Below are 27,776 nucleotides of genomic sequence, written 5' to 3' on the forward strand. Positions count from 1 at the left end.
ATTTGAGAAGAATGCAAGAGATAGCGGTGTATGAATTTTCGGCAGGCTGATTTTGAGTGTGTAAGCGATTTCTCGAAAGCTGATATGAAGAGTGTATAATGTCTATGAATATCTCAGAGTTCAATTTTTAGTGTGTCTGAATGTGAGAATGGAGTCTGATTTATATAGCTAAAAAAACCGCGATAAGAAATCGCGGTGTCCAGACAATAATGCACTGAAAAGCTGAAAAGTTGACTGTCACCGCGCTGCGTTATCGCGGTGACAATCAACAGTAATTAAAAACTTTTCAATCACCGCGATCACTATGAATTCAATTATATATTTTTTTAAATAAAATCAGTGACCGTTGCTCTTAGCCATGGTAACTGATTATTTTTTTTTTTTTTTTTTTTGAAAAAAAGTAGCCACCACGGTGTTTTTTTTTTTTTTTTTTTTTTTTGAAAAAAAGTAGCCACCACGGTCACTGACCACGGTGGCTGATGAAATTATTATTTTTTTTAATAAAAGTTGTCACCGCAATGACATATTAAATTTATTTTTTTTAAAGAAAAATTATGGCACCGCATTTTTAAAACATGGTGCCACTCAAAACCTTAAGAATCTTAGCTTCACTGCAATTCTTAATAATTTTTTTTATTTTTTAAATAATTACCCCAATTTTTTTAGAAGGTGTACTTTTAGTCTCATGATATACTTTTATTATAACAATGTATTTGTAATGTTGAACTGAAAAGAAGCCAATAAGGCCTAATTTAGTTGGTGAAGATGAGCCGGGTGATTTTAGAGGACATGGGTTCGAACCCTGTTAGGTGCGTGAGATGTTACTATAACAGTAGGTGTTATTGAGCAAGATATGATTATTGTAATAATTTTTGTTAGATATTGATTTTGACGTGAATGAGTTTACTGTAATAGTAGGTATTATTGAACAGGATATAATTATTGTAATAATCTAAAATTGTGACCAAAGCATCAAGAGAATGGGACTTATACATACCACTTACACAAAAGGGTGGTTTTTCATACCACTTACACCAAAAATTATTTTTCACTAAAATACCCCTTCAAGTTAATTCAATTTTACCTACTCTATTTAGCCAAAACCCCTTTAGATTTATTATAATACCACTACACCAAATTATTATAGTACAAAAAGAATACCCTTCAATTTTCCAACTAATGTTAAATTAACTACTCAATCAAGTTACTTTAGAAAATTAATTCCATGCAATTACAAGGACTCAAAAATTAAATTTAATCCCCATTTTATTTAAATTTATTGCTAATTAAAATAGCATAATACTTTTTTTTTTTTGCATATATATAATCATCGTTATCAATATAACATATATCATATAAAGTGTCAATTTTTAATTTAATTTGAATGAAATATGTATTAATAATTAATGCATTAAAAAACTACCAAATAATTTTGTGTGTTGACAAATTTTAGTATAAAAAAAATGATTATGAGCTTCAATATAATAAAAGCATTACTTAAAAGTATGCACAAGTAATGCATGCCATTGTATTTAGTTTATTAGATGCACACAGGAGCAGCTTGCCAACAACTAGTTTAGCCTAAAAAGAACGCTATGAACCACACATTTCACATTCTAGTTTTGTTTTGTAACTGTTGTACGTCAGCGAAAATGAAGTTATTTTTCATCAAATTCCAATGATCAAAGAAATCTATCTGTAATATTGAACTAAAAAGAAGGCAATGAGGCCTAACTTAGCAAGCGATGTTGAGGCTCAATGATCTTTGAGAAATGGGTTCGAACTCTGCCAAGTGAGTGGAATGTCGTCTGTTGTATAGCAGAAATTGATCTACTGCACAGTAGAAGTTGTTATCTACTGTACTATTAGGTGTTATTGAATAGAATATGATTATTGTAATAATAAATGTATTGTACATTATATGAATTTTGTAATAGTATTTATTAGATATTGACATCGACATGAATTATCATTTATAACCAATTTATTTCAATTAATAATAATTCGTGGCTCTTACACGAAAAAAGAAATATATTTAACTGAAAAGAAGAATTGCTAACAGTAAAAAGGGAGGATTGAGTAATTAACCTTGTGTTCTACTATTCATCCCCTCGATCCGATGGAAACGGACTGAGTATTGTTTTATAATCGGCAACGGATGCAACTCAAGAAAGGTGCAACGTAACAGCAGCTATATCGACATGGAAAAATACGGGAAGTTCTTTTCTCACACTAACAAAAGATGGCGTATTTGTACAAAGCACATGATACAAAGGACCGACGAGCATGCCAAGTACACTTCATATATTTCTACTTATGTTGATGTAAGAATAATGTTCTAACTGTAAAGAGTGTATGTGAAACATCAAGAATGTTAAGAAAAGTCCTTTGATTTACAATATAGTATGGCAGTGCCCTTAATATCCCGTTTGACCGGTGGAGCTCGGTATAGTCATACTGCAGCCAGAACACAAACATGGTGGCTCCGGACTTCTCTTCAGGGTTCAATCACAAAAATAATGCTTGACAACATGTCTAAAACTGTGACCATTGCATCTCCACAATATATCATGTAATCCTACTTTTAACCATACATGAAATACAAGAGAATCCTGCAAAATGAAAGACTAATCCGTGTCAAGCAGCATGTGTTTTGATTAAGGGGATTGGTGAGATGAGAGGCAAGTGGCAAAACTCCTAAGAAGGGGTTTCATCTTAAGATCAATAAATGCTTTGTCAAGGCATTGGGTGGAAAGACATAATCTATACTCTCTAAATTCATTTGAGTGGTGGTCAATATTGCTACTTAGAGTAAAATTACCTCAGAATAAGAAAAAAATGACCATCAGTCTCATTTTAATATAGAAAATGTTGGATCCATTTTTATATTTTATATAATTTAACAAATATATAATATGAGTGTATGTCCCTAAGGTAAAAGCAATAGATGAAGCTGTGTTGAAGGTGAAAGAAATGGTAGATGCAAGAAACAGATGCTCACCTAATGACATAGTACAGCAGAAAGAAAGCAAGCACAAAATATGCTGCAAGTTTGCAGATTCTCCTACTTGATTTCTTTTCAAACACCTAAAAATATCATCAAATCAGTCAGGAAAATACATGAAAAAGAAAATAATTAGAACAACAATAACTTAAAAGCATTTATCCAATTCACCATTTTAAAACGATCAATTGTTCCCGACATAATTCCCCTTGATGCATCCATCTCATTGCCCTACTTGTAAAAGTCAACCAATAACATTAGCAAAATTTTGGCAGATAAAAATCAGTTTATAGTGTTTCTTGCTGCAACCAAGAACCAACATACCATCCATAGATTAACATACCATTCGGTCTAGCATACGGTTGTGACTCTCCACCTCTTCATGTATGTCCCCTGTCAACTGTCACAAGTAGCAGACTAGCAGTAAAGATATATAAACATGAAAGTATTACACATTTCCAAGGTGATATTACCAGCTAAAACTATGGCTAAGGATATTAAATATAACATCTCCTTACTCTGTCGATACTAAAAGCTAAATAATGAGTATGAACTTGAGTGTAATATTGCCTACTGCAGTAAAGTACTTGTTGAGATAACCTTCATGTAGTTCATCGCATGAAACCTTTGAATTATGTGTAGCTGCTGTAACTCTTACTTTTTAACAAGAGAAGAGAACGCCTTCAGATAGTATACAAATCAAACAAAGTTATGGACTGAGGCGAACTTTACGCAGGGGATTATACCCTCCCAAGATTTCCAAAGCACCATTTATTTGGTTTACAGAGTCCATGAAATATTTTCAAGCCCTTTAAGCATGTACCGCATGTGGAAATATTTGGTGTTCTGTCTTATACACAACAAGAAAAGTAATTACAGCCAGCATCATATCTCGAATCCTGTCAGTTCATCCTTTCAAATTCTTACAGGCTTTGTCATAGCTAAATCAAACATCTTAACATACCCTGTTGTACCACTTCACCCAATCAAAAACAAGCTGGATACATTACCCAATCTTCACATTGGCCCTAATGCCCTATTCAGTTATGCTGCAATTTTAGTTAAAATGTTCTTGTTCAGCGTAAAGTTTATTAGCTAAAGAAACCTAATGTAGCAGATGATAATAACTACCACTATACGGAATCAGAGTTAACTTAGGATAATTACAACATCCTCCTTTGAGATTTGAGGTGTAGTGTAATTACACATAGACCCCCTGAGGTTTGAGATATTACATCTAGTATTCCTGATATTTATTTCCATCCAACAAATGAATCCATTCGTTGCTCAAAATTAATTGAATTTGCAAATACCAACAAAAATTTAAATGTCCATGATTGACTTATTACTGACTTACTGTGGGTCAAATAAATCTATTCTGACTAAAGTACTCACCTTTATAAGAGTAAAAATGTACTTCCTCATTGGTATTAGCGTGTGAAGATGTAAGGGTAGTTTGGTCAAAAAAAATTTATTTCTCTTGCAATAAGTTAGTAATAAGTCATTCAAGTATTTTGTTGATACTAGCAAATTCCAAGAATCTTGACTAACGAATTGATCTATTTGTTGGATGAAAGCAACATTAAGGGTACTAAATGCAATCTCCCAAATCAAATGGAGTTTGCTTGTAATTACATCAAACTTTAGGGAATGGCAGTGTAATTATCCCTACAACTTTTATAACTTTATTTCTTATGCAATAAAAGGATATTTTTATTGGTAATTTCAAGGTTATCTATACAAGTTTTGTTAACTGCTCACTTTGCTCTTTGCTTAGAATTCTAGCCAAATTGTTGTTGTTTGGATACATGATATATCACTATACTGTATGATTTTCTTACACATTGTTCTCATCATTTCTAAGTTCATTCCAAAAACTCTTCAAGCCCGTCTTCCATCCCTCATGCCGCCAACAGTTGGAATCACCGGCCACCATTTTTCTTAGCTTGATTAAGAATCCCACACGACTCCACTGCACCTAATCGTAACATGTCACACCTTACTGCAGTAGATTTGCTGCTAGTGGGAATTTTACATGCCATGTGCTTGTCATCCTTACACAGATGTCTCCAATTATAATGTCAGAGTTAAAGAAGATATGCTGCAGGATCCTAAACAAAAGGCTATGCAGCATGAGTTACAAAATTTGGATCCCTCATCAAAATCTCAAGGTCCAAATGTGTCTTATTCAGTTGTATTGGAATTAAAAGTTGCATCTAACAAGGAAAGTAAATAATGATACATCAAAAGCAACAAAAAAAAGAAACAAGAACTACAACAAGAATAACAATCATACTAATACTGGTGAAGATGATGAACTGATTTTGCAAGAAGAAAGAAGAGATGCCAGATTTTCATACAAGTTAAACAATGCAAATGGAAAAAGATTGGCAAGCGTGTGTGGTATGGTGTGGTGTGGTGGGTAATACATACTCTTTTCAAAAAGCTGACTCTATCATGCAAACTGTCCATAGTTTTCTCATTGTCATGATCATCAATACCACTTGAATAAGAAGACGAGGACCTAAGACCACCCTCTTCAAGGCTATCCATATTATCAAAAAGTGCAGCCCTTGAGGCTCGATGATCCCTGTTTGCAGAGAGTTTCATGAGAATTTAAGCGCGCTAAACATACAATATATATATATATATATATATATTAGTTTAAATAATGAGAAAAATGTAAGGATGAAAAATATGTGGTCCTGTGAGCACGATAAATATATGCATCTTTTCCACATTTTTAAAGGGCTTGTACGAGAAAGTTCCACAACTCCATTGCAAGCAAATTCCACCATTTGGAAAAATTGTTGTCACAAATTAGTACCAGAGAATGGAAGATGAAACAAGTAAATGAGACACCAACCATCAATACCATCTTCAAATTATTTTATGAAAATGACAGATATCAACTGGAGATTTCCATTAATGGTCAAAATATTTACCCTGTATTCTCACTGGCACTATCTTATATGCCTTATTCTGTGTTTCTCCCATTATCTACTAGATTTAGAAAATATATCATAAAAAAGCATGAATAAACTTAACCAATGGAGTTCACATCATCGCTCATTTTGCAAGACCCGCAGTCCAGTGCATTGGTTGCATTTCTTTAATCATTTGTATCAAACACAAAAATACAATAATAAGCAACTAAATTTTTTCGATGTCATTTCTTGCTGAACAAACTGAACCTTCAGTTATCCACATAATTATTTCTATGCTTCCTCTATCTACCAAATGCTGATAAGGAAAAGCTCAGACAGGTAGTATCACTTTGTACTTTTAGCTAAAAAGAAAAAATCATACAACTATGCTATCAATCCTGGAATAGCAGGCCTCCAAGAGAAGGTAGCCAGAAAATAACAACTGTAATATGATTTAGATCTATGCAGGTGTTCCATCATCTATCGACTAAACCAACTCATCTCCTCTCCATTTCTCAGGAAAAACAGAACCATAGCAAGTGATTTGAGCCACGAAAGACAGCACACACAAAAGTTTCAAACAGCTCCTTACCCAACCCCAGATCAGAACTTTTTGCCCATCTCAAAAACGAATGTATTCTAGAAGCAAATGTACTTTCCAGACCACCAAAAAATTCCTGTTTGTTATACCAAAGTCCCATCCTTTCTTGGGAAATCCAAACAACCATCATTCCAGAATCCACATCCTATCACGCGAGAGAACTGTAAATACATTAATTCCATATACGGCATTCTCTTTCTCCATTTTTCCAAATTTTTCCACATAAATCAATGCCACCGATTACAACCAAGACTCAAATCCACAAACAAAAGTATAAATCACACCCAAGATGGCAGTCAATGAAATGCCAAAACCAGCATCATTTAACCCCAAAATCGAAGAAATAATTCGAAATGCACAAAGAAAATCATATAAATACAAATTCATACTAACCTCCGGTAACTCATGATAAATGGGTCTAACAAAGCCAACCGAGCAGCGCAAAAGCGAGATACGGAAAATTAAGCGAGAACTGCAGATCTAATAAGTTTTTAATTCAAACAATCTGAGGGTAGAGAATCCGACAATCCGCGCTCCGCATGGTGTCGTACTTTCCAGAACTGTAAATTGGAAAGTTGTACTTCGGGACCATTGCACCCTTCCGTTTTGATTTTGTTGGTATTATATATAATAAAATAAATCATTCAAACTATCCAACTAAACGTAGTATGGAGTTATTTATTTTCTATTAATAAAAAAAATTATATTATTATAATTATTTTTAATACACTAATAATAATATCTATAGTCGTGTTTTAAATCGCGACTAGACTTAAAAAATAATTTTTTTTAAAAAAAAATGCAAGTGGTGATACAAATCACGACTCCAACCATTTCTTTTTTTTTTTTAATTTCGTTTAACTAATTTTGTATAATTTAATTATATATAATTAATTTTGTAACAACATATTAAAATTCAAAAAATTATAAAATTAAAATTTTATTAATTTAAAAAATTACAATTAAGTATACAAATGTAATAGTGTATATTTTTTGTACAATTATAAAAAAAATACGATGCAATGTACAATTATTTTTGACAACTCGGTTCCGGCACATCTGATTGTGTTGAAAAATTTCTTTGTTGGGCTTGTTGTCTTTCATGGGTTTGCACCCAGTCCATCTCGTTGTGAATACGTGTTGTTTGATTTCGACCAGGACGCAAAGTGATGCGAATAGTAGTATCGTGGACCAACTCAAATCCCGGTACATCTCAATAATCTTCGAATTGTAAAGGTCCAAATGATTTAGAATATGTATTCTTATAATCCATTATATTGTAATAATCATTCACCATTGATGCAGCATTAATCATGTATGTGGCACATACCTTTTGAGCGTGACTGGACGATAATTTCTCTTTCCACTGGACGATAATTTCTCTTTCCACCTTCACGTTTTTCTCTATATTTAATAAAGAGCTATATTAAAATAAATATCAATAAAAGATATTGTCATGACTATAATAATATTAAAAAGGAAAGAAAGAAAGAAAGAAAACGAAGCTAATTTATCAATTAATATAAAATTTAAAAAATTAAATAAATCAACTATTCTATTAATTAAATAATATTTTCGATATTTTTTGTTTATAAATTAAATATTGAGTAAATTCTTCTTGTTCTTTTCTGAACCCCGAGGAAAAGAAAGAAAAAGGGATAATTATACTTTCTTCTTTTGAGATTTAGTATAATCACATGTAAATTTCTTATAATTTGAAAAATTACGTCTAGCACAGGTAAAGTTTGCTTCCATCTAACAAATAAGTATCCCTCGTTAGTAAAAATTCACTGAACTTGATGATGATAAAAATCGATATTTACCTTCAATTGATTTATTGCAGGCCAAATAATTTTTTTCGAACTAAACCACTCTTATAATTGTGAAATTATACCTAAGTAGAATCTGAATTGGATGTGACTTGTGATAATAAAATTATCTATGAATTATTCATGCACCATATACTCTAAACGAAAGTAAAATATGCAATCTGCAAATAAAGCTAAAAAATAAATTAAATTACTCGATACTCGATTGAAATTAGTTAATGGATATTTATTCGAATTCAATTTGTTAAACTTAATAAATTAAATTTGAACAAACTTTTTTGTTCGATAAACTTTCAAACTCAATTCAATTAGTTCAAAAATAATAAATTATACAAATTATTTGCACTCTAATCATATTTGATCAAGTTAAAACTCGTTTAAACTTGATTCAATCAATAATCCAGCCAAATTCAAATGTAATTTAAGCTGAATAGTAATTCAAATAAATTTGAAAAATAATATGTGTAGGTAAACTCAAATGATTTACAGCGCTACAAGCAGGCTACTAAATTTGATTTTTACTGAAACAATATAAGGCGACTCGTATGTGATTGGTCTCTAGTACTCCTTAGCTTGTAGATGGCACAATTTTTTTTTTTTTTAAAGAAGCCATAATTATATAATTATATTAATATTAATATATTGAACAATAAATTAATTTGATTAATAAACTCGTATTACAATAAATTGAAAAATAAATTATAATAAACTCACATCTATAACAAAACTCGACAAATACTTGTACGGTCAAATCTATTATTTCAAACTTATTCATGGGACCTCAACCTTAACCAATAGTGTAAGACATTACGGAACAATTTTCTTAGCCAAGAGTTGCGGTTGTCAATAACTTACAATCAAATAGGCTAGTTTGCACAAGACCACGTCGAACAACCAAAGCTCTGATATTCACAGTATCTAGAAGTATGATCTAATGTAATCATACTACGGCATAAAGTTTCCGACAAAAGCTCACCACCAATATCGTGTAATTTAAAAGCTAATGATAAAGTCAAGAATGAAACGAGGCACCAACTCGTAATTGCCATTCAATGCTGTCTTCAAGATTGAAACTATTTGCGCAGTCCCATAAGGCATTCTGTTGTTGCTCATATCTGCATATATAATTTAAACCAACGAGTAGCTCAGAGATGGCTTCCTCGGTCTTTTTGCGATCAGCAAAATATAACGTCTGGAGCAGAAGAATGTTTGTCCTTGAGACGATTTGCTGCTGTTCAAAATTACGTTCTGTTTGCCACCTGATCATGTTGTGTGCCAGTGGGCTGAGCCACTTAAGCATTGAGTCGAGTTTCTCCCTCCAATCATGGGCCAGAGGTGCATCATAAATAGCCAAATCTTTTGTGTAAGACTTTAAATTAGTTTTCAAAGTCTTTCTTAGGCTTGTTGGGAGCATCTGATACAAATCGTGTCTGGCTTCGTCACCAACCAAATGCGGGTACTTAAGCAGTTTCTCAATGACAATGATAACATTGGCATAGTGCAAGGCTAGTGCAGAGCCTCCAACAGAATTAGGAGGCACATATACCAGCAAGCCACTCTTGGGCCTGAGAGTCGCGTCCTTTACTGAACTGCTCTTGAACTGCCTTGATTCTACATATAAAGGATCCCCATTGATCGGGCGAACAAGAATATCAGAAAGTGTGGGATTATCTCTTTTTGTGTTGCTTGCAACACCAAAACAGCCTGAAACTTGACTGCTTTGACCATCGTAACTAACATGATCATCATCTTCCACTTCTGAAACGGAACTACTTTGACTTAAACATTCCATGAACAGCCGTCCTGGCCCAATACCACATACAAAGTTGAAATCTTCCAGACCCAACAAGCCTCCTTCACTTTTCTGCAGTCCCACTTTGGACCCAAAACTATTGCTCTTCTTCTCCAGCCCCTCGTCCACAATTCGTCGGGGATGGTTGCCATAACCATTACTCTTGGCTGACAGAGACTTTTGGAAACTTGTGTCATTCTGTACCTTGTTAACTAGATCTAATTGGCCTGATTTTCGCCCTGGGTCTTGCTTCACAGACCGCAAACTCCCATTAAAACCATACTGTGATCTGGAGGCCAACATACTAGAAGTATTACTCGAATGGCCATCTCCAAACACAATATCTATTCGAGCATAAACTGTACACATCGTCCTGGCCAACAGCTCCACAACCTTATCATATGTCTGGTCCCAAAGTGAAGCATCCTTCAAATGCCTCACATGTTGCTTCTGCAATGTCAACTTCTGCTCAAAAACCTTCCTACTCTCTTCAAGCTGATTCGGCTGAAACTTCTTGGTAGCTCCCTCCAGCTCATTCAGAACCTCCATTTCTCTATACAAATTCACCGTGGTATTCACATATCGCTCCATTCTCCTCACCATACTTTCCATATCCTTCACCAAAAATCCCAATTCCTTAATATCAATCACTCCGGAAACAATATCTCCGAAGACATGTTCAAACCCATGCAATGCTGGGATAGTGCATTTCTTCCCTAACCTAGACACAACACTCGCGATCCTACTGAAATCATCAAGTTTCTCCACAAGGGCCAGCTCCAAGAGCAGTTTTTCATCATCTGACACAAGGGTTTTTATGCCCTCAGACTTTAAAATCTCATTCTTCAGCTTAAGTATCTCATGGTCAGTCAAAGATTTGTGCAAATTCACAATCTTGGACATCACTTTAGCAACTTCAAAAGATAGTATCCCAATAATTTGCCTCTCTTGGGCCTTATTTGATGACTTTGTCGAACTATCAAGATACAAAGCATGCCTAAAGTTACTACTCACCTGGTTGCCCATTTTCAAAATCCAAGCCTCAGCCACCATCTCTGCCTCCTTTCACCAACAAGATCCCAAAATACTGATACCCCACTTCAGATCCGGCTCAGCCGCTTCCCTTTAGACTCCGCACTAAGAAATTCAGCCAAACAGTTACCCGCAGCATTCCTACAGAAAAATTACCAAGATTGTTTCTTTACCGTCGAACCCCCTAGGTAACAACTCAAAATGCATGAACAGTAAACACAAAAGGGTGTTGAAGGGTCGTGAGTATTGCGTCAAGAAAAGTGGAAAAGAAAATAAGCCCAGAAGTGAAAATGCAAACGAACATGCGGAATTCGAGTGCAGTTATCACTCAGCAGGCGCGGAGGATGGAATTGTGTAGAGGAAAAGAAGAAAGAATGGAGGGAAAAGTAAGGGACGGTGTTTGATTTGATATGAAGGTTGGAATTTCCCAATGCCCTTTTTCGGTGTGTGTGTGTGTGTGTGTGTTTTGGGGGAGATTTTATGGTTGCTTCCTTTCTTCAAAATGTGCGAGAGGGCAGTTCGAAGCCCTCAGTCCCTCTCACTAAGTCTCTAACGTTACGCCACCATGAAACGACGGAGGAGTGGTCCAGCAGTGATACATGTTATTGGGATGATTATATTTATACTCTTTGATTTGTAATTTATTTGTATAAATTATTTATATTTTTTAAAAAATAATGAGTTAATTATATGACGATTATTTTATACTTTGACATCTAAATTTTTTTTTGTTTCAACTTTACAAAATTTTGCATTTTGTTATTTATAACTGTTTCTTTACTGAGTTTATTATAAAAAAAAATCACATACAGTACGTATGTGATATTTAAGGGTTATGTGATGTGATATTTTTCGCCTATGTATAGTATATGATGTTTTCAAATAGAAAAATCAACAAAAAAAGGTCGTATATGGCAACGTGTAAATTTCGCAAAGTTAAGAAGATAAGTTGACACAAAAAAAAAAAAAAAAATAGACGCCAAAATATAAAATCGAGCATAATTCGAATGACAAAATATGATTTACTCAAAAAATTATATATGCAAATATTAGAAATATTAATATTATTTATATTAATTATTTTTTATTTTTTAAAAAATTGTATATGCACCTCAAAAGCATCAATAATATCACACAAATTATCCTGATTTTAACTTATAGGAATAATTTTTGTAATTACATAAAAGATATAGACTATTTGTATAAATAGATCATGGAGTGTAAATATTAAAAAATAAAATAAACTTTCATCCTTCCCTCGTTTAAAATAATTAAAAAAAAGTTTAGAGAAAATTACCCAAAGCTCCTCAAAGAAAAAATTATATATTTGTCAAAAATAATTTAAATATGCATTCCATCAATTTTTAAAATATTTTTTTTGACTGAATCATCTGTCTTAGAATAAGATATTTAATGAGTTTACTTTGATAGAAATAATTTACATATTATTTTGACCCTTTTTTTTGTTTTCATTTTTTATCTTTTCACACACACACAAAAAAAAAATTGAAATTATAGAAAAAAATTACTAGAGTTTAAAAATGGAGTTTGTTTATAGGGTAAATTACAATGATCTTCCTTAAAGTTTAAAAAATTACGGATATTCCCTTGTTATTTGGAAAATTATTAATACTCCCTGATTTTAATGACCGTCTAACAATTAGTCGAATAAGTTAATCTACACTAGGCTTCCATCTATTTTTTATGATGAAATGACCAAAATGCCCTTATGGACTAAGAACTATAATTTATTTATTTTTAGATTTTTCTTTTTTTTTATGGATTAGGTGGACAAGTTTTTTTTTTTTTATAAATTTTCAAATTTTCCAACTACCCCGTCCGATTTTTTTTATAAAATTTTAATTTTAAAAGAAATATTAAAGACAGTTGATAATTTTATATCTTCATCGAAAGATTACATAACTTCATTAAACATCAGGGAACAACAAGAGATATTCGTAACTATGTCAAACTTCAAACAGGTCGTTGTAATTAACCCTTATTTATACGATAAGCAATGTTTTGAAGCCCAAACGGTACATCGAACCAAAAAATCGAGTGAGTTATGGGTCACTGGTTCAATCTTTGAGTCAACCATAGTAGAACCAATGACGTCATGTTTATGTAATAAATAATTATGAATATTTTAAAAATAACATTAATATACTTAACAACCTATCTTCTAATTTTTTTCTTTAAAAAAAATCACTATTTTTCTTTGACATTAATAGTTCAATGGGATATATAACATATTAAAATAAATTTTAAAAAAAAACTAATAAAGATCAAATACAAAAAATAATATTACACATATTTAAATTTAACAGAAAATCATGTACACTAAATTATCAGAAACAATCTAACACAAATAGCAAAACTGAATTGAGAAGAGAAATTAAGATTTTATATTTAATAACATAAAATAGTTAAACTTAATAGAAATTATTCTAATTTAACATAAATAATGCACATTTTCAAAAGTAATCTATTATCCTTTCAAAAATAACATAAAATTATGATACATAATCAAAATAATACACATTTTAAAAGAGAAATTAAAATTTATCATGTATTTATACTTTATTATTGACCCATTTTAGAATCGGGTCGGGTCACATACTTTAAAGAAATCATTGTAATTTACTCTTATTCATACGATGAGCAGTTGAAGAATTTAATAAGAAAGAGTTTATTTATTTATTTATTTATTTTTTGAATTTGAATTTGAACGTACCCTTTCTCATCTACTTCTCCCACTGTCCTACATAATTAAAAGCAGTGTATCGTTTGTACTTTGAATTCTGCAAATGCCAAATCAAGCTTAATTTAATTGGATAAAATAAAAATAGGGATTCATTGAACTAAATTAGTCGGTTCAATTTTTATAAGTATCAAAGACATTCAGTAGATATTAGGTAAAATTGATTTTTTCATTAATAAAAATAAAAATAATACTTCTTAATAATAATCAGCAAAATAATAAAAGTAGTACGAAGATGATTAATAAATAAAAATAATATTTCGATATTCAATACAGTTTAGTAGACTGTCACTATGAATCGAATGTCGCATTTTTTAAAAGAGTAAAAATCATATCCATCGAATTTTACAGTTTAATTTTGACACTTACTGAATTTTTTGTTTTCGTTTGGTTCAATCAATTTATTAAACTGTGAACACTCCTAAATAAAGCCCCATAATTATATAATTATGAATTCAAATCCCACTGGTATGGTCTTTCGATCGGTCACTTATAAAAACCACAATTTCAAAAATCGTTCCTAACTATGTAGAACGATTTCGTTTTATGTGCTGTGGATTAGTGCTTCTCACGCTTTAGCACTAAGGTCCTACTTTATTTGTTAAACTCCCCTATCTCACTTCTTGACAGCTGCAAAATGTCATTTCCATTGTATTGCAGCCCTTTAGCACTTAAAAAAAAACCCTTTAGCACTAAGGTCCTACTTTATTTGTTAATCAAAGTTTTATATATATATATATATATATATTATAATAAAAAAGGGAATATTTTGGAAGAAAACATGTGTTGCACAAAAAGCAACTTTTGAACTCCAAAGTCTTTCGATAACAGCGATTTTAGGGATAAAGTGTTGGGAAACATGTAAATTTGACCAAGGAACAATGCATCTCATCTGACTGACCTACAACAATATAAATAAATATTCTAAAAGCGCATTGCTTTTCCAATTTTACTTTTCACGAGGTATAATGTTCAGAAAAAGGTGCCTCGGGAGAATATATTTCTTACATGGAGTTAATTATCCTTAAAAAATTTTAAAAATATAAATATTATATTATTTTTACAAAAAATTTAAAATTATACTTACATGCCATTTAAAATTCTGTGATTACATCAAAATCCTTTTTCATTAGGATTTAGAAGAAAAACACTCGCGTAAAGCAAAAAATTAATTTGTTCCTAATTTGATATTTTGATGTATATTTTTATATATATAAAGGAATAAATATAAGATATGTATATATATATGAAGTGAGGTTAACATTATTATATTTTTTTCTTTACAAATACAAAATTATTATATAATGATATTAAATAAGAGATAAAATTAAATATTTATAAAAAAAATTCGCTGATATCAGTAAATTCGATTCGCTGATATCAGTATTGTCTAAATCCTGACCAAAAGAGGTTGGATATAAACAGTAAATTTTTGAAACGGTGTAAGTATTATTAAAAACAAATTTTAAGAATAAGTTTTATTCCGACCTCACTTTTATTTTCAATTTTTTTATTTTTATTAATAATATTTTAATTTAATAATTAAAATTAAAATTAAAATCTAATAAGTTCAACGTCATAAATTATATACATAAAAAAATTCGAACATCAGGAATTTCATAAACTCATAAAAAATAATAATATATTCATGAACTCGTAAATTAAAATAACTAATAATATAAAATTATTTGAAAAGATATATAAATTAAATAAAATAAAATAATTATAATAAACACAAAAATATTTAAACAAAATAATTATAATATATTTTATGAATTTACAAAATAAAAATTGATAGTAACAAAAAAGTAAAAAGCGATAAAATTACTTTTATTGATAATAAAAAACCTAAAAAGCAATGAAAAAAATTGAACATAAAAAGTTTCACAAACTCGTAAAAAATGATAATATATTCATGATTCATGAAATAAAATAACAAATAATGTAAAATTATTTATAAGATAGATAAATATAAATTAAAAATAATAATTATAATTAACACAAAAATCATATATTTCGTGAACTCATCAAATAAAAATAGATAATAAAAGAACTAAAAAGCAATGAAAAAATTTGGAACATAAATAATTTCAAAAACTCATAAAATATTACGCATTAACTCATGCAATAAAATAACTAATAATATAAAATGATAACTCAAAAAAAATGATAAAAAGAGAAATATAATAAAAAGACATTAATGCAGACTTATCAAATTTAAAATTTGTTAGAAAATATATCTTTCTTCTTTGTTAAGCATTATTATTTACCATAAATATTTTAATAATGCATAAATTTTGAAATTAGAAAAATGGAGTCTGAAAATTAAGGAAAATATTCTTTAATATTCTCCATAAATATGAAAAAACCAATTGCCATAATTTGAAACAATAAAAATTAATTAAAATTCTAAAAAAGTAGCATTACCTCAAAAATGAAAAATTAAATGACACTGGAATATGATTATAATTAATAGGAGATTAAATTTAAATTAATGTAAGAAATATTAGATTTTTTTATATTTAAAAAATTAAATTACTAATTTGGTGTCATTATAAACAAGTAAATTATATTTTGTCATCTGAAATATGCCCGTTGTTACACTTTGGCACTTTTTTTTTTTTTTGTCAATTTATCATCTCAATTTTGCGAGATTTGCATTTTGTCATATATGACACTATTTTGTTGATTTTTTTGTTGGAAAAATTGTCATAGTGCATATGTAAAAAATATCACTATCACATAACTTTTAAATATCACATATGTATTCTACTTGATGTTTTTGCGACAAAAAGCTTAGTAAAAATCAAGTATAAATGACAAAGTGCAAAATTTTGTAAAATTGAGTTGTTAAGTCGACAAAAAAAATAAATAAGTTCTAAAGTGCAGACAAAATAACCCTATAAACAATATAAAAACGTAAAAAATTAAACTTTTTTTTAATATTTAGTATAATTATACATAAATCCAATAATTCACCCAAAATTTTAAAACAGGTTCAAATTTTATTACAATTTTCGGATCAGAATTTGCAATTTTTACTCAAAGAATTTAATTAATTAATAGCTTCGAAATTTGCAATTTTGACCTGATTCTAGTAAATGTTTTTGTAATTTAGTCTAAGAATTTAATTAATTAATTTTCATACTTACAAAATTAAGGAAAATTGTTTTGGAAGAAAAAAGAAAAGAAAAGAAGCTGTACTTAAATCTGGCATATTAACAAAAAGAGAAAAAAAAAAGGCCATCCAAAAATTGGAGGAAAAAAAAAGGTAAAATAAAATCGAAAAATAGAAATTCTCATCTATCTAAGCTTCCTGTACAAATAAAAGGCAACAACGGCGCCGGCTCATAATTGAACGGCGCAGCCGGGTGCTGCCACTTCTTCATAACCACCACCGGCTTCTCCGCCGCAGACACCGGTTCCTTATCACCACTCGAACCAGACTTCAACTCAGCCGTCAGATTGTTCGGCGACTGAACCAACGGCGACAACAACGGTATAGCCACTTTCCATTCCGTCACGGGGTTGATCTGTATCGATGCCGGCGCCATCCGCTGCAGGCGGCTGAGCGGCCTCCGCCCCGGAAGATTACTGCTCTCAACAGCGGCCATGTTTATCGGCGAAGAAATTCGAGAAAAATTGGAAAAAGATCAAGAATAAGAGCTTTTGATTTTTCCTTTTTGCTCTTCTGGGAAGCGATAATGGGAGAGGAGAGGTGTGCGGAGGATGAATTGTTGATGGGGAATGGGAATGGGGGACCTGAGGCTGAAAGGGTATAAATAGGGGGCACGTGGGGTGCACGCTTTGCGGGAAAACAGTAATGGGGATCAGATCTCGGTCAAAGGGTTTCTCTGTGTGTGTGTGTGTTAGTGTGTGTATCCGTTTGTTTGACTCGGCTTGGCTTAGGAGCAATGCTGAGCTGGTTTTGATTATTAGTACTTTGTCACCCATTCTATTTATGTGAATAATTATTTAAAATATAATATTTATTATGTAGTTAAATATAGGAATAATTATATTTTTTTTCTTGAATTTGGTGTAATTACAAACAGACCTCTGTGATTTAGAAAATTATATTAACACTTCTGAGATTTTCTTTCGTCTAACAAATAAGCTTATTTGTTAGTTAAAATTCACTGAATTTTTTTATATTAACAAAACAAATTGAACGATTTGATATTTACCCTAGATTAATTTATTAGTGACTTATTGCAGGTCAAATATTTTTTTTCAACTAAATTATCCTAATAACGGTGAAAATATATCTCCTCATAAACATTAACATATGGAGACATATGAAGATAATCTGGTTAGAAAAGGATTTATTGGACCTACAATAAATCAGTAATAATTCAATCGGGATAAGTTAATTTTTTTTTATTTTTTATTAATATCAATAAATTTTGTGAATTTTTATTGACGGATGAAACTTATTCGTATGACGGAAGCAAACTTTATGGGTACTAAATGTAATTTTTCAAACTATAGAAAATTTAAATATACTTGCACCAAACCTTAGGAGAAGAGAGTGTAATTATCCCTAAAATATATGTAAACTAATAAGTTAATATTACATTTATAAAAAGTGGTGAGCAAAAAATAAAAGAAGTAACTATAAAAAAAAATAGTTATTAAGTTGTCTCCCCACTCAAACTTCAACTTTTTCATTTTTTTGGAACTTTTACTCAACTTTTTACTTTTGTTTAGATACTTTCAATTACGATTGTAAATAATTCAAGTCGAGCTGAACATATCATTGTTCATATTTGTTTGAGTTATTGTTAAACTTTCAGTATTGTGATTGAATTTTGACTGTTGATCTAATCAAATTCAAAAGAATTTTAATTGGATCAAATACGAGTCGAGCTCGAGTAGTTTAATATTTTTAAGTACATTTTATTATTTTTACACTAATCCAATCAAGTTCAAGCTGAGCTTAAAAGTTGGTTTATTAAGTTTAAAACATCTAGTTCAAATGAGCTTTTATCTATCGATTTCAATCGAGTATTTAGTAGTATAATTTATTTTTCAGTCTGACTTTCAACTTTCACTTCAAAAATAGAAGTTATTACAAACACTCCCTTAATTGGTGCTACAAGAATGAAAAAGCCTTGAATATAAATAATTCTTTAAAATCATAACTAGTTGTAAAAAGTATGAAAATTAATGAATTATGATTAAAAAGTGAGAATAAAGAGTTTGATAAAAAAAATAAAAAATAATACTTTTTACTTGAAATTATTTAATTCAAATTCTAAAATATTCCTTAAGTAACATTTTTCTTTCTTTTTAAGAGGGTGTTTTTGAGATATTTATACTATTATAAACAAAAAAAAAAAGTACTATATACATAAAGTGATAGTTTTGTCACCGCTTCATTAATTGTTATGATCTAAATAATATTTTTTAACTGATAAGATAATTAATTTGCTTAATTTATAAAATTTTATATTAATTAATATATCATTTTATAATATAATATATTAATTTATGTATTTTATTTATTTATAATAAATAAGAATAAAAATTTATTTATTATATACATATAAAAGTTAAGGTGTCAAGATCACTGATGGCATATAATTGAAAGATAAAATGTTGGAAATAGCTTTTTGAGATATTTCAAAAGAGGAAATTGTTCCAAGTTTTTAAAAAGTCTGGCTTGGGAAGCCGGCGGCTATATCTGTTGAGCCGAGCCGACGAATCCAACTAAGCACCAGCTACTTTCCAACCCAAAGGCTAAAATTGCTTTGACCAGAACAAAACCTTAAAGAAATTCTGAGTGACGTCTCTCTCTGACGGAATATCCGCAACAGAGCTGACGGCGCTCCTAGTTTCCGTCGCAACAGCACACAGGAATTGGGACGCTGAGGTTAACTTAGCCGTCAAGATCCGGTGATTCGATCGAGAGGATCAAACGAGAGTGCTCTACGTGGCGACTTGTCATCCATTCATTTGACTGCCCAGCGCACATATCTTTTGGATCTGAGACTTTTTTTTTTTTTTTAATTAAATCTTAAATATCAATTCAAAATGACATTTGATAACCGAAATCTATTTAGGGTAAAATACATCACCTCCTTAATTATTTTTAATGTAATATTTACACTTATTTTTTATAATTAAATTTTTAGATAATATTGTCCTTATATATTATATATATTTAGTTCAAAGTATTTTTTTAGCAATTTTTTAGTTTAAATGTAAGGGAAATTTGAATAATACCTGTTGTGTTATAGAAAATTTGCTAAAATCTCACCCGTGTTAATTAAATAACAAAAATTGACACCCTATAATTATAAATTTGAAAAAAAATCATTAGTGTTAAAAAAATGAGGAGTTACTTACACATGATTGGGATAACATTTTACCCTATTTTCAGTTTTTGACCACTTTGAATGGACAAAATTACCCTTATCTTATGCAATTTCTTTATCCTTTTTTTGCTATTTTGCTAGAAAAAAAATATAAAATACTAACAATTAATAATAAAGAATAATTACATTTACACCACATGACCTATGGTCTATTTACACGAACCACCCCTATTTTTTGCATAATTATAAAAACTACTCCTAACAGTTAAAAAGTAGAGATTGTTTGGGTAATACTGCTAATATTGTTAAGGGTTGCGTTTGTAATTTTTAAAAAAAGTAAGGAATGGTTTGTGTAAGTGATATTGACATTTGGTGGGGTGTATGTGTAATTATTTAAAAGATAGAGGTAATTTGTGTAAACAGGCCATGTGTCAAGAAATGTAAATATAATTATTCTTAATATTAATCAATATGTATAAAATAGTAACTATCAAATCAAATTATTATTGATATTATTACAACAAATTAAATTACATTAGTTAATGTAAGTTTACGTTGGATATTATTTTAAAATTACATTATTTGACTAGTAAATAAATTTAAATTTTTTAATATAATTATATTAAACCAAAACAATACATAATTAAATTAATTCATTATATTGAAATTTACAAAATAAAATAATAGGACAAAATGCATAAAACCTCTCTGTGTTTTAAAAAGTTTGCAAAGTAAACCCTCTTGTTATGAGAATAGGCTAAAAGCCCCCCTGTGTTTTGTCAAACTCAACTCAATCGCCCCCTCTCCGTTAAATCTAACTAACGGTGTTAACTTTTAAAAAAATTATCGATATACCCTTGCTTATTATATATTATTTTTTATATTAATGACCGTCGGATATTTTTTGATCAAATACTGATCGTTAGATCTAATCAAGTAATCTCAACCATTAAATTTAAAAAAAATAAAAGATCTAGATTCAACAAATTATTTAACTTATATTATATATAAATAATTTAATATTTTAAAAATATATTATTATTAAATATTTTAAAAAAAATCTAACTACACACCCTACCCCCATAGCCCCCCAAACCCCCCACCCACGGCTTTCCCCATTCTCGTTGCCAGCGGTTAATATTTATTAAAATCGTCGTACTTCCGTAAATTTTTTACCAAATTGAGTGAGGCCGATCTCGTTAGAATCGTTTTGAAGAGACGAGTCTGATGGTGGTGGTTTGAGACCGAGATTCGACCGAACGGAGACGAATTGATGGCAAATATGTGCGGAGGTCGTGACTTGAGCCTATTCTATATGATTGACGAAAACTCAAATTGAATGTATGAAAGTGTTCATCTTGAAAAGAGGTTTCAAATGGTACCATTGCCTATCGAAATTCATTTAGATGATGCTGGAAACTTATTTCTAAGTTTCCAGCAAAAAGGGGGTGAAATTAAATTAAATATTTATTTTAATTAATTAAAAATAATAGTTAGATTTAATAATTAATAATTATAAAATTATTTGAATTTAAATATAATTTAATTTAATATAACAAAATTTAATTTATTTTTTAAGGTGAGAAATGATAAAGGAACACACAAAACAAGTCAAAAAGCCATTTGTAGGTTATATAAACCTATAGAGGGGTATTTTAGTTCAAAGTGTCATTAAATATGAACCTAAACCGTAGAAAATGACTACGAAACGCAGTAGACGCGCGTCTCATTCACTTCCCGTTAGTTGCTAACAAAATGGGATTTTTTTGCTCACTAAAACAAAACAGGAGGGGGGTTTTAGCTTATTCTGAAAACAGAATAGTATTTTTTGCATACTTTCTAAAACACAGGGGGGTTTTATGCATTTTGTCCCAAAATAATACAACATAATAAAAATAAACAAAGAAAAATAGAAAAAAGGCATCATCATTTCCCCAAGTTCCTAACACCTTCCGCCTTTACTTCCCAGTCTCTGCCTCATTCTGGCATCCGCCTCCGCCCCCGCCCTCGCCTCCGCTCCTCATTGCCTGTACCTCGCGCCGCCCTCCTTCCTCCTCTCTACACTGCTTCCCATCTTGCCGCACCACCTCCTCCCTCTCTGCACCGCCTTCGGCCTCCTCGCACGACCTCTCCAGGCCACATCCCATCTCCCGCCATTTCGCAATGTCTGGGCGGCGACTTCGTGTGGTTGCTGCCCTAATCTGGGCGGCAACGAGTGCATCAACTACCCAGATCTAGGCACAATGTTGTCGCCCAGATTTGGGCCGCTACGTTTAAGGAGACGACGCCCGTTGCCAACCTAGGTCTGGGCGGCGAGGAATGGAGATTGTAGTACCCCTATTGCTACTAGGGCATATCTTCCCTAAACATCTTATTGATAGTAACTCCTGTATTTATATATAAATATGCACATAATCGTCTAATCAATATGCACATGTAATCCCAGCGTCATAACAAGCATAATCAACCCATAATATTATATATATATATATATATATATATATATATCAAACACCAGGAGGTGATTCAACCAACCCTATCTATATATGTATATCAAATGTAATCTAAACAAAATAGGTAGGCAACATGCATAGAATATAGTCAATTTAATTCTAACATAATCAGCTCCATTGCTTACCAGAAGGTGATATCGTGTTTTTCCCATCAACTCAATCTTATCATTATATAAGTTCAAGTGAATCCCCTTTACAGTCGACTCATCAATCTCATTTCGCATCATAGCTCTTTTATTTCGCGTCATAGCTCTTTTATATCGCATCTTAGCTCTTTTCATATCACATCTTTTTCATATCGCATCAAAGCTCTTTTCATTTCATTTCTTTCTCATATTGCATTATAGCTCTTCTCATTTCATTTCGCCATACAGGCTTTTCAACAACATCAATGGGTATTTACATTACAATTATATTTAATTTCCACGACTCCCCCATATATCACCATTCTTGTAAGCAACTAGTAACGTAAAACCATATATCGATACATTCTCATTTTCAGAAACCCACTACACATCATACAACAAACATAATATTTCAACGTATGTTCTCATTTCACGCACATAATATTGTCAATCAAATTAAATCGTTCACCACTCATATATTTTCAGATAAATTAACTTCAACATGAACCACAGATTTATATAGCAGTAATATCACAAATAAAAGAAACATATATAGATTATACTAATCATTTACTTACCTCTACCTCACAGTGCTTTTATGTACTCAATAGGTAATGGTCAGTCCTTTCACTTTATCCCCGTATCCTATAATGAGTTTTAACGCATATAATTAATATATCGAAAATATCGTAATTTCTTTTATATAGAATATAGGATATTATTCAATAATTTCTAATGATCTTTTAATATTTCATTTCTATTGAAATACAAATTTTTGTTCTAGCTTTTCTTAATAATTAGACACTCTAGGCTCCATAAAAATACTTGTAATTTATCAATTAGTTCGTAGGGATTCATTTAACCAAACCCCTAATTATATATTTATGACTATCATTTTCAATAACATCCCTAAATTATATTATCATTAAAAAGCTCATTTTCGTCTTTAATGATATAATATTTCTTAAATATAATTTTTAAAATATTTTTATGAATTTTCTATCAATTTCTCGCTATTATATAATTTAATTAGATCATAATACATAGAATTACGTATTTGGTTAACAATTCCAGTGGATTGTATAAATAACTATCTAATAATCTAATTAACCAACAATATCATTTTTATATCCGATTTGATATTCAATTCGATATTATTTTAAATAGCCAAACTCGTAAAATATTTCGATTAAATAGTAAATCGCTCAATATAATCAATATTTAATAAACCAACTACTCAAATAATATAATTATATAAATTAAAATTACAATTTTCGTACCTCTGTTGCGTTCCGCCAATAGAAATTGCAATTTACAATTTTGTGTGTGTTGTGTGTTTGCATGGACAAAAAGAGAGAGACGTGAGGGGGTCGGGGTTGGTGGCCCACCAGCCCAGTCTCAACTCTCTTTCCTCTCTTATATATATATATATATTATTTACTAATATATATATAATATTATTATTATTTTATTTATTTAATTAATTTTTTTAAATATTCATTACGTACTTCCTAAATTCTCTTAATTAATATAAATTATTTTCAAATATTATAATAAACTCTAATTTAATCTGTTCAAATTTTATTATATTCCAATTATGATTTATAATTTATTTACTAATAACTAAGTTTCATAATAATTTATCCAATAATTTTATAATTATGTATTATAGTCTTTGGGGCGTCACAGTAAAACACAAGATAATAAAACTCTTGAACAAACAGTATTCCTTGAAAGAAATTTACAAAGTATATATGTATCTATATATATAAATTCTTATACTTTTCTATTTTAACATAATGGTACATAACATATACATGTATATATGTAAAATATATTTTGAATATATATATAAAATTTAAATTGTTCATTTTTATTTATTGAAGATTCAATGGTATTAAAATTGATTAGATCATATGATTTTAATGTAATTATTGAAGATCCAACGACCATTACAATAACAATAATTTATATTATATAAGGGTATAACCGAAATTTCAAAAAAAAAAAAAATTTAACGCTGTTAAGTGTGCAAAATTTTAATAAATACAGTTTTTTCCCTATATTTTTAATACAGGAAATTTTTTGCTGAATTTTTATAACACAAAAAGATTTTTTGCATTTTTTCCTAAATATCTTTTATTTATAATACCATAAAATATAATTAGTAAGTTAAATAGTTTAAATTTTATTTCTTTTACAAACTCAAATTTAAGTAATTGGTGAATACAAGAAATACACAAAATTTATATGAAATATTTTATTAATTTGGTAATGAAATTAAGTTATTAACTATTTATTAATCTTTTAACTAAAAATGAGCAATTACCTATTGATTGGATGGAGGTTGGAATTCTCAATTTTGCTCATATTGTATCTTTTTTTAAAAAAATAGATTAAAAATAGTAAAAAAAACGAATGGAGTGTGTGGAAAAATTATAAAAAATTATCTACTTAGTTCATAAAAAATATAAAAAATAAATAAAATTTATAATTCTTAGTTCACAATGATATTTTGGTGAGTTCACCACAAAAAATGAATGAAAATCTAATGGTATTAGTAATTTCTCAAACAACGAGAGAGTATTCGTAATTATGTCAAATCTCAAGAGAAATTGTTGTAATTTATCCAATTAAATATCCGATCTGAGTAGATTTATTTCGACTGGCATTGGCACGTGTCTCGTATTGATAGCAAATCGGAGTTTGAGGGTTTATACACTTCACGATCTTCTCTTTTTAGTAAGATATTTTTCTAAAGTAAACCCCGTAAGATCTCGATGAGCCCGGACAATACTTTATATGATAGGATATTTATCCTATAACACACATTGACGATCGTAATTATGAAATTTTTTAATTTTCATAAAATGTTTCGTTAGCTAAAATTGAATGACACGTAAATTGACGATCTCTGCTTAAAGAAATCAAATTTAATATTCACATAATCAAGTATTATAAGTTAATTATCGTTAATGAGCACTGCAGTCATAACATTATATTTTAATTAAAATTTAAACTCATAACATTCAAATAAAAAATATTGTAGAATTAATTATATTAGAAGGACATTTGGGATAAGATTATCATTTGAGAATAAGAATATTATGGGGTGCCCATAAAATTAAGAATTAATTATTTATGGCTGTTTGCAAGAGCATAAGCTTTCAATATATATTTTTCGAATTTTAAAAAAAAAAAAGAAATAAATAGTTAGTAATGAATTAATGCAACGAATATTTAAAAATTGGTACAAAACTCTGTAAAAATGTGGAAAGGAGTGTTTGAAAAATAACTTATAAGATCTGTAGTTAAAAAGGAGTTGCACACGGCAAGAAATATAATATTTAACTATGATTAATTGTCATGATTAAAAATAAATAGTTATAGTAATAGTTGTTGATTATGGTCACGCAATGATTTAACCGTAGTTTTAACGAGGATGCCTAAAATAAGAGTCATGATTCTTTCATGGTGGAAAAACTATGTTTTTACGATTTTATTTAACAGTGGTTAATAATAATAATTAACCACGATTTTTAATCTATAACTATTATTATTATAACTAATAGTAATTGTGTTCCTAATATGGCCAACTTATGTTTTCAAATATTTTTTTGTGATTTATAAATAATCAAAGAATTTCAAGAGAAAACAGATCAAACTATGAGCAGACCAACAAGCAAAATGAAACACAATCAGCTTATGCCAGAAGGAAAAAGTGGTCTTCTTCCAGCGCCTTATGCGAACTCTCCACCTGGGATGTGCTGTCCAACTTTTGTGATAGGGTAGTCTCCCAACCCCGAACGCATTCCATAGGATCTGCTGTCGAGATAAAGGAGTTAGAGTTTCAGTATGAAATTATAGAGAAATCTTGATATCTCTTCTTGCTTTGATTCAATATTCACATGGTAGCAGAGGCATTCTATATGGTTCTTTAAATTTCTTGAAATACCCACCAATATACGCACTTTGGAGAGAGTAATGGCCCTATAATCTACCAATTACAAAGAGAAATAACATCTGCAGCACAAGTTGAACTCAGTCTCTGCATACTATGGTAAATTAAAAATAATTGCAGAAATTAACCTTTCTAACCAACCCATGCAATTTTTTATGGGATTACATGATAGCTTTGATCATGTAAGAAATCAAATTTTGTTCATGGAGATGCAAATCAAAGACAGTAGGAAGAACATCAATTTTTCATCAAGATTTCTGCAGAAAAGAAAGATACAGGCTGATAAGCAAAACCAGTTTTGTGGTAAAAATGGGCATACTAAGGCTACTTGTTTTCAGATACATGGGTATCCCGAATGGTCTAAGTCTTGGGATTGAGAAGAAAAAGAACCAAACTGGTGGTGGCCGGGCACTGAATTTAACAAAAATACAGAATCAGGCTGCTGCTGTCATTCATACTTCTATGGATAAAAGGGCTATTTCAGACCTGATCAGGTCTGAATTTCACAAGTTGATGATCAAAGGAGGACAAACTCAATGCAGTACACAGACACACTTTGATGACTATTTAGGTAAACTTTTAACAAATAAAATCTGTAGCATAATTCTTGAGAAATCTTGGATAGTAGACAGTGGAGCATCTTCACATATGTGTAAAACTAAAGGATTATTTGCTAATCTTGATAATAACACTGCTAAAAATCATATGTTCATCTTGCAGATGGATCCTGTTGAACAAATTGGTAACATTGTTTTGTCTGATAAACTTGAATTGTATCATGTGCTATATGTACCAGAACTCAACTTTAATGTACTGTCTGTGAATAAATTGTGTTGTGCCACTTCTATCACTGTTATCTTTACTAATTCACATTGTATACTTCAGGACTGCAAGACTAAACACATTGATGT

The 27,776-nt window shown here is 30.1% G+C and overlaps 3 protein-coding genes across 3 annotated transcripts; all 3 read right to left on the reverse strand.

Moving 5' to 3' along the window:
- On the reverse strand, nt 2,197–7,142 carry LOC105158441 (bet1-like SNARE 1-2). The gene is made up of 6 exons (XM_011075207.2): nt 6,926–7,142; nt 5,438–5,594; nt 3,348–3,404; nt 3,176–3,235; nt 3,002–3,087; nt 2,197–2,612 (listed from the first exon to the last, which is right to left on the reverse strand). The coding sequence occupies exons 1-6, from the start codon at nt 6,937–6,939 to the stop codon at nt 2,585–2,587; spliced, it is 402 nt and encodes a 133-aa protein (XP_011073509.1). The 5' UTR covers nt 6,940–7,142; the 3' UTR covers nt 2,197–2,584.
- Nucleotides 9,077–11,764, reverse strand: LOC105158442. Its single transcript, XM_011075209.2, has one exon. The coding sequence runs from the start codon at nt 11,204–11,206 to the stop codon at nt 9,374–9,376; it is 1,833 nt and encodes a 610-aa protein (XP_011073511.1). The 5' UTR covers nt 11,207–11,764; the 3' UTR covers nt 9,077–9,373.
- On the reverse strand, nt 17,133–17,718 carry LOC105158443 (uncharacterized protein At4g14450, chloroplastic). Its single transcript, XM_011075210.2, has one exon. The coding sequence runs from the start codon at nt 17,558–17,560 to the stop codon at nt 17,246–17,248; it is 315 nt and encodes a 104-aa protein (XP_011073512.1). The 5' UTR covers nt 17,561–17,718; the 3' UTR covers nt 17,133–17,245.

The sequence above is a fragment of the Sesamum indicum genome, linkage group LG3, assembly GCF_000512975.1.
Source record: "Sesamum indicum cultivar Zhongzhi No. 13 linkage group LG3, S_indicum_v1.0, whole genome shotgun sequence".
In the NCBI taxonomy this organism is placed as follows: Eukaryota; Viridiplantae; Streptophyta; class Magnoliopsida; order Lamiales; family Pedaliaceae; genus Sesamum; species Sesamum indicum.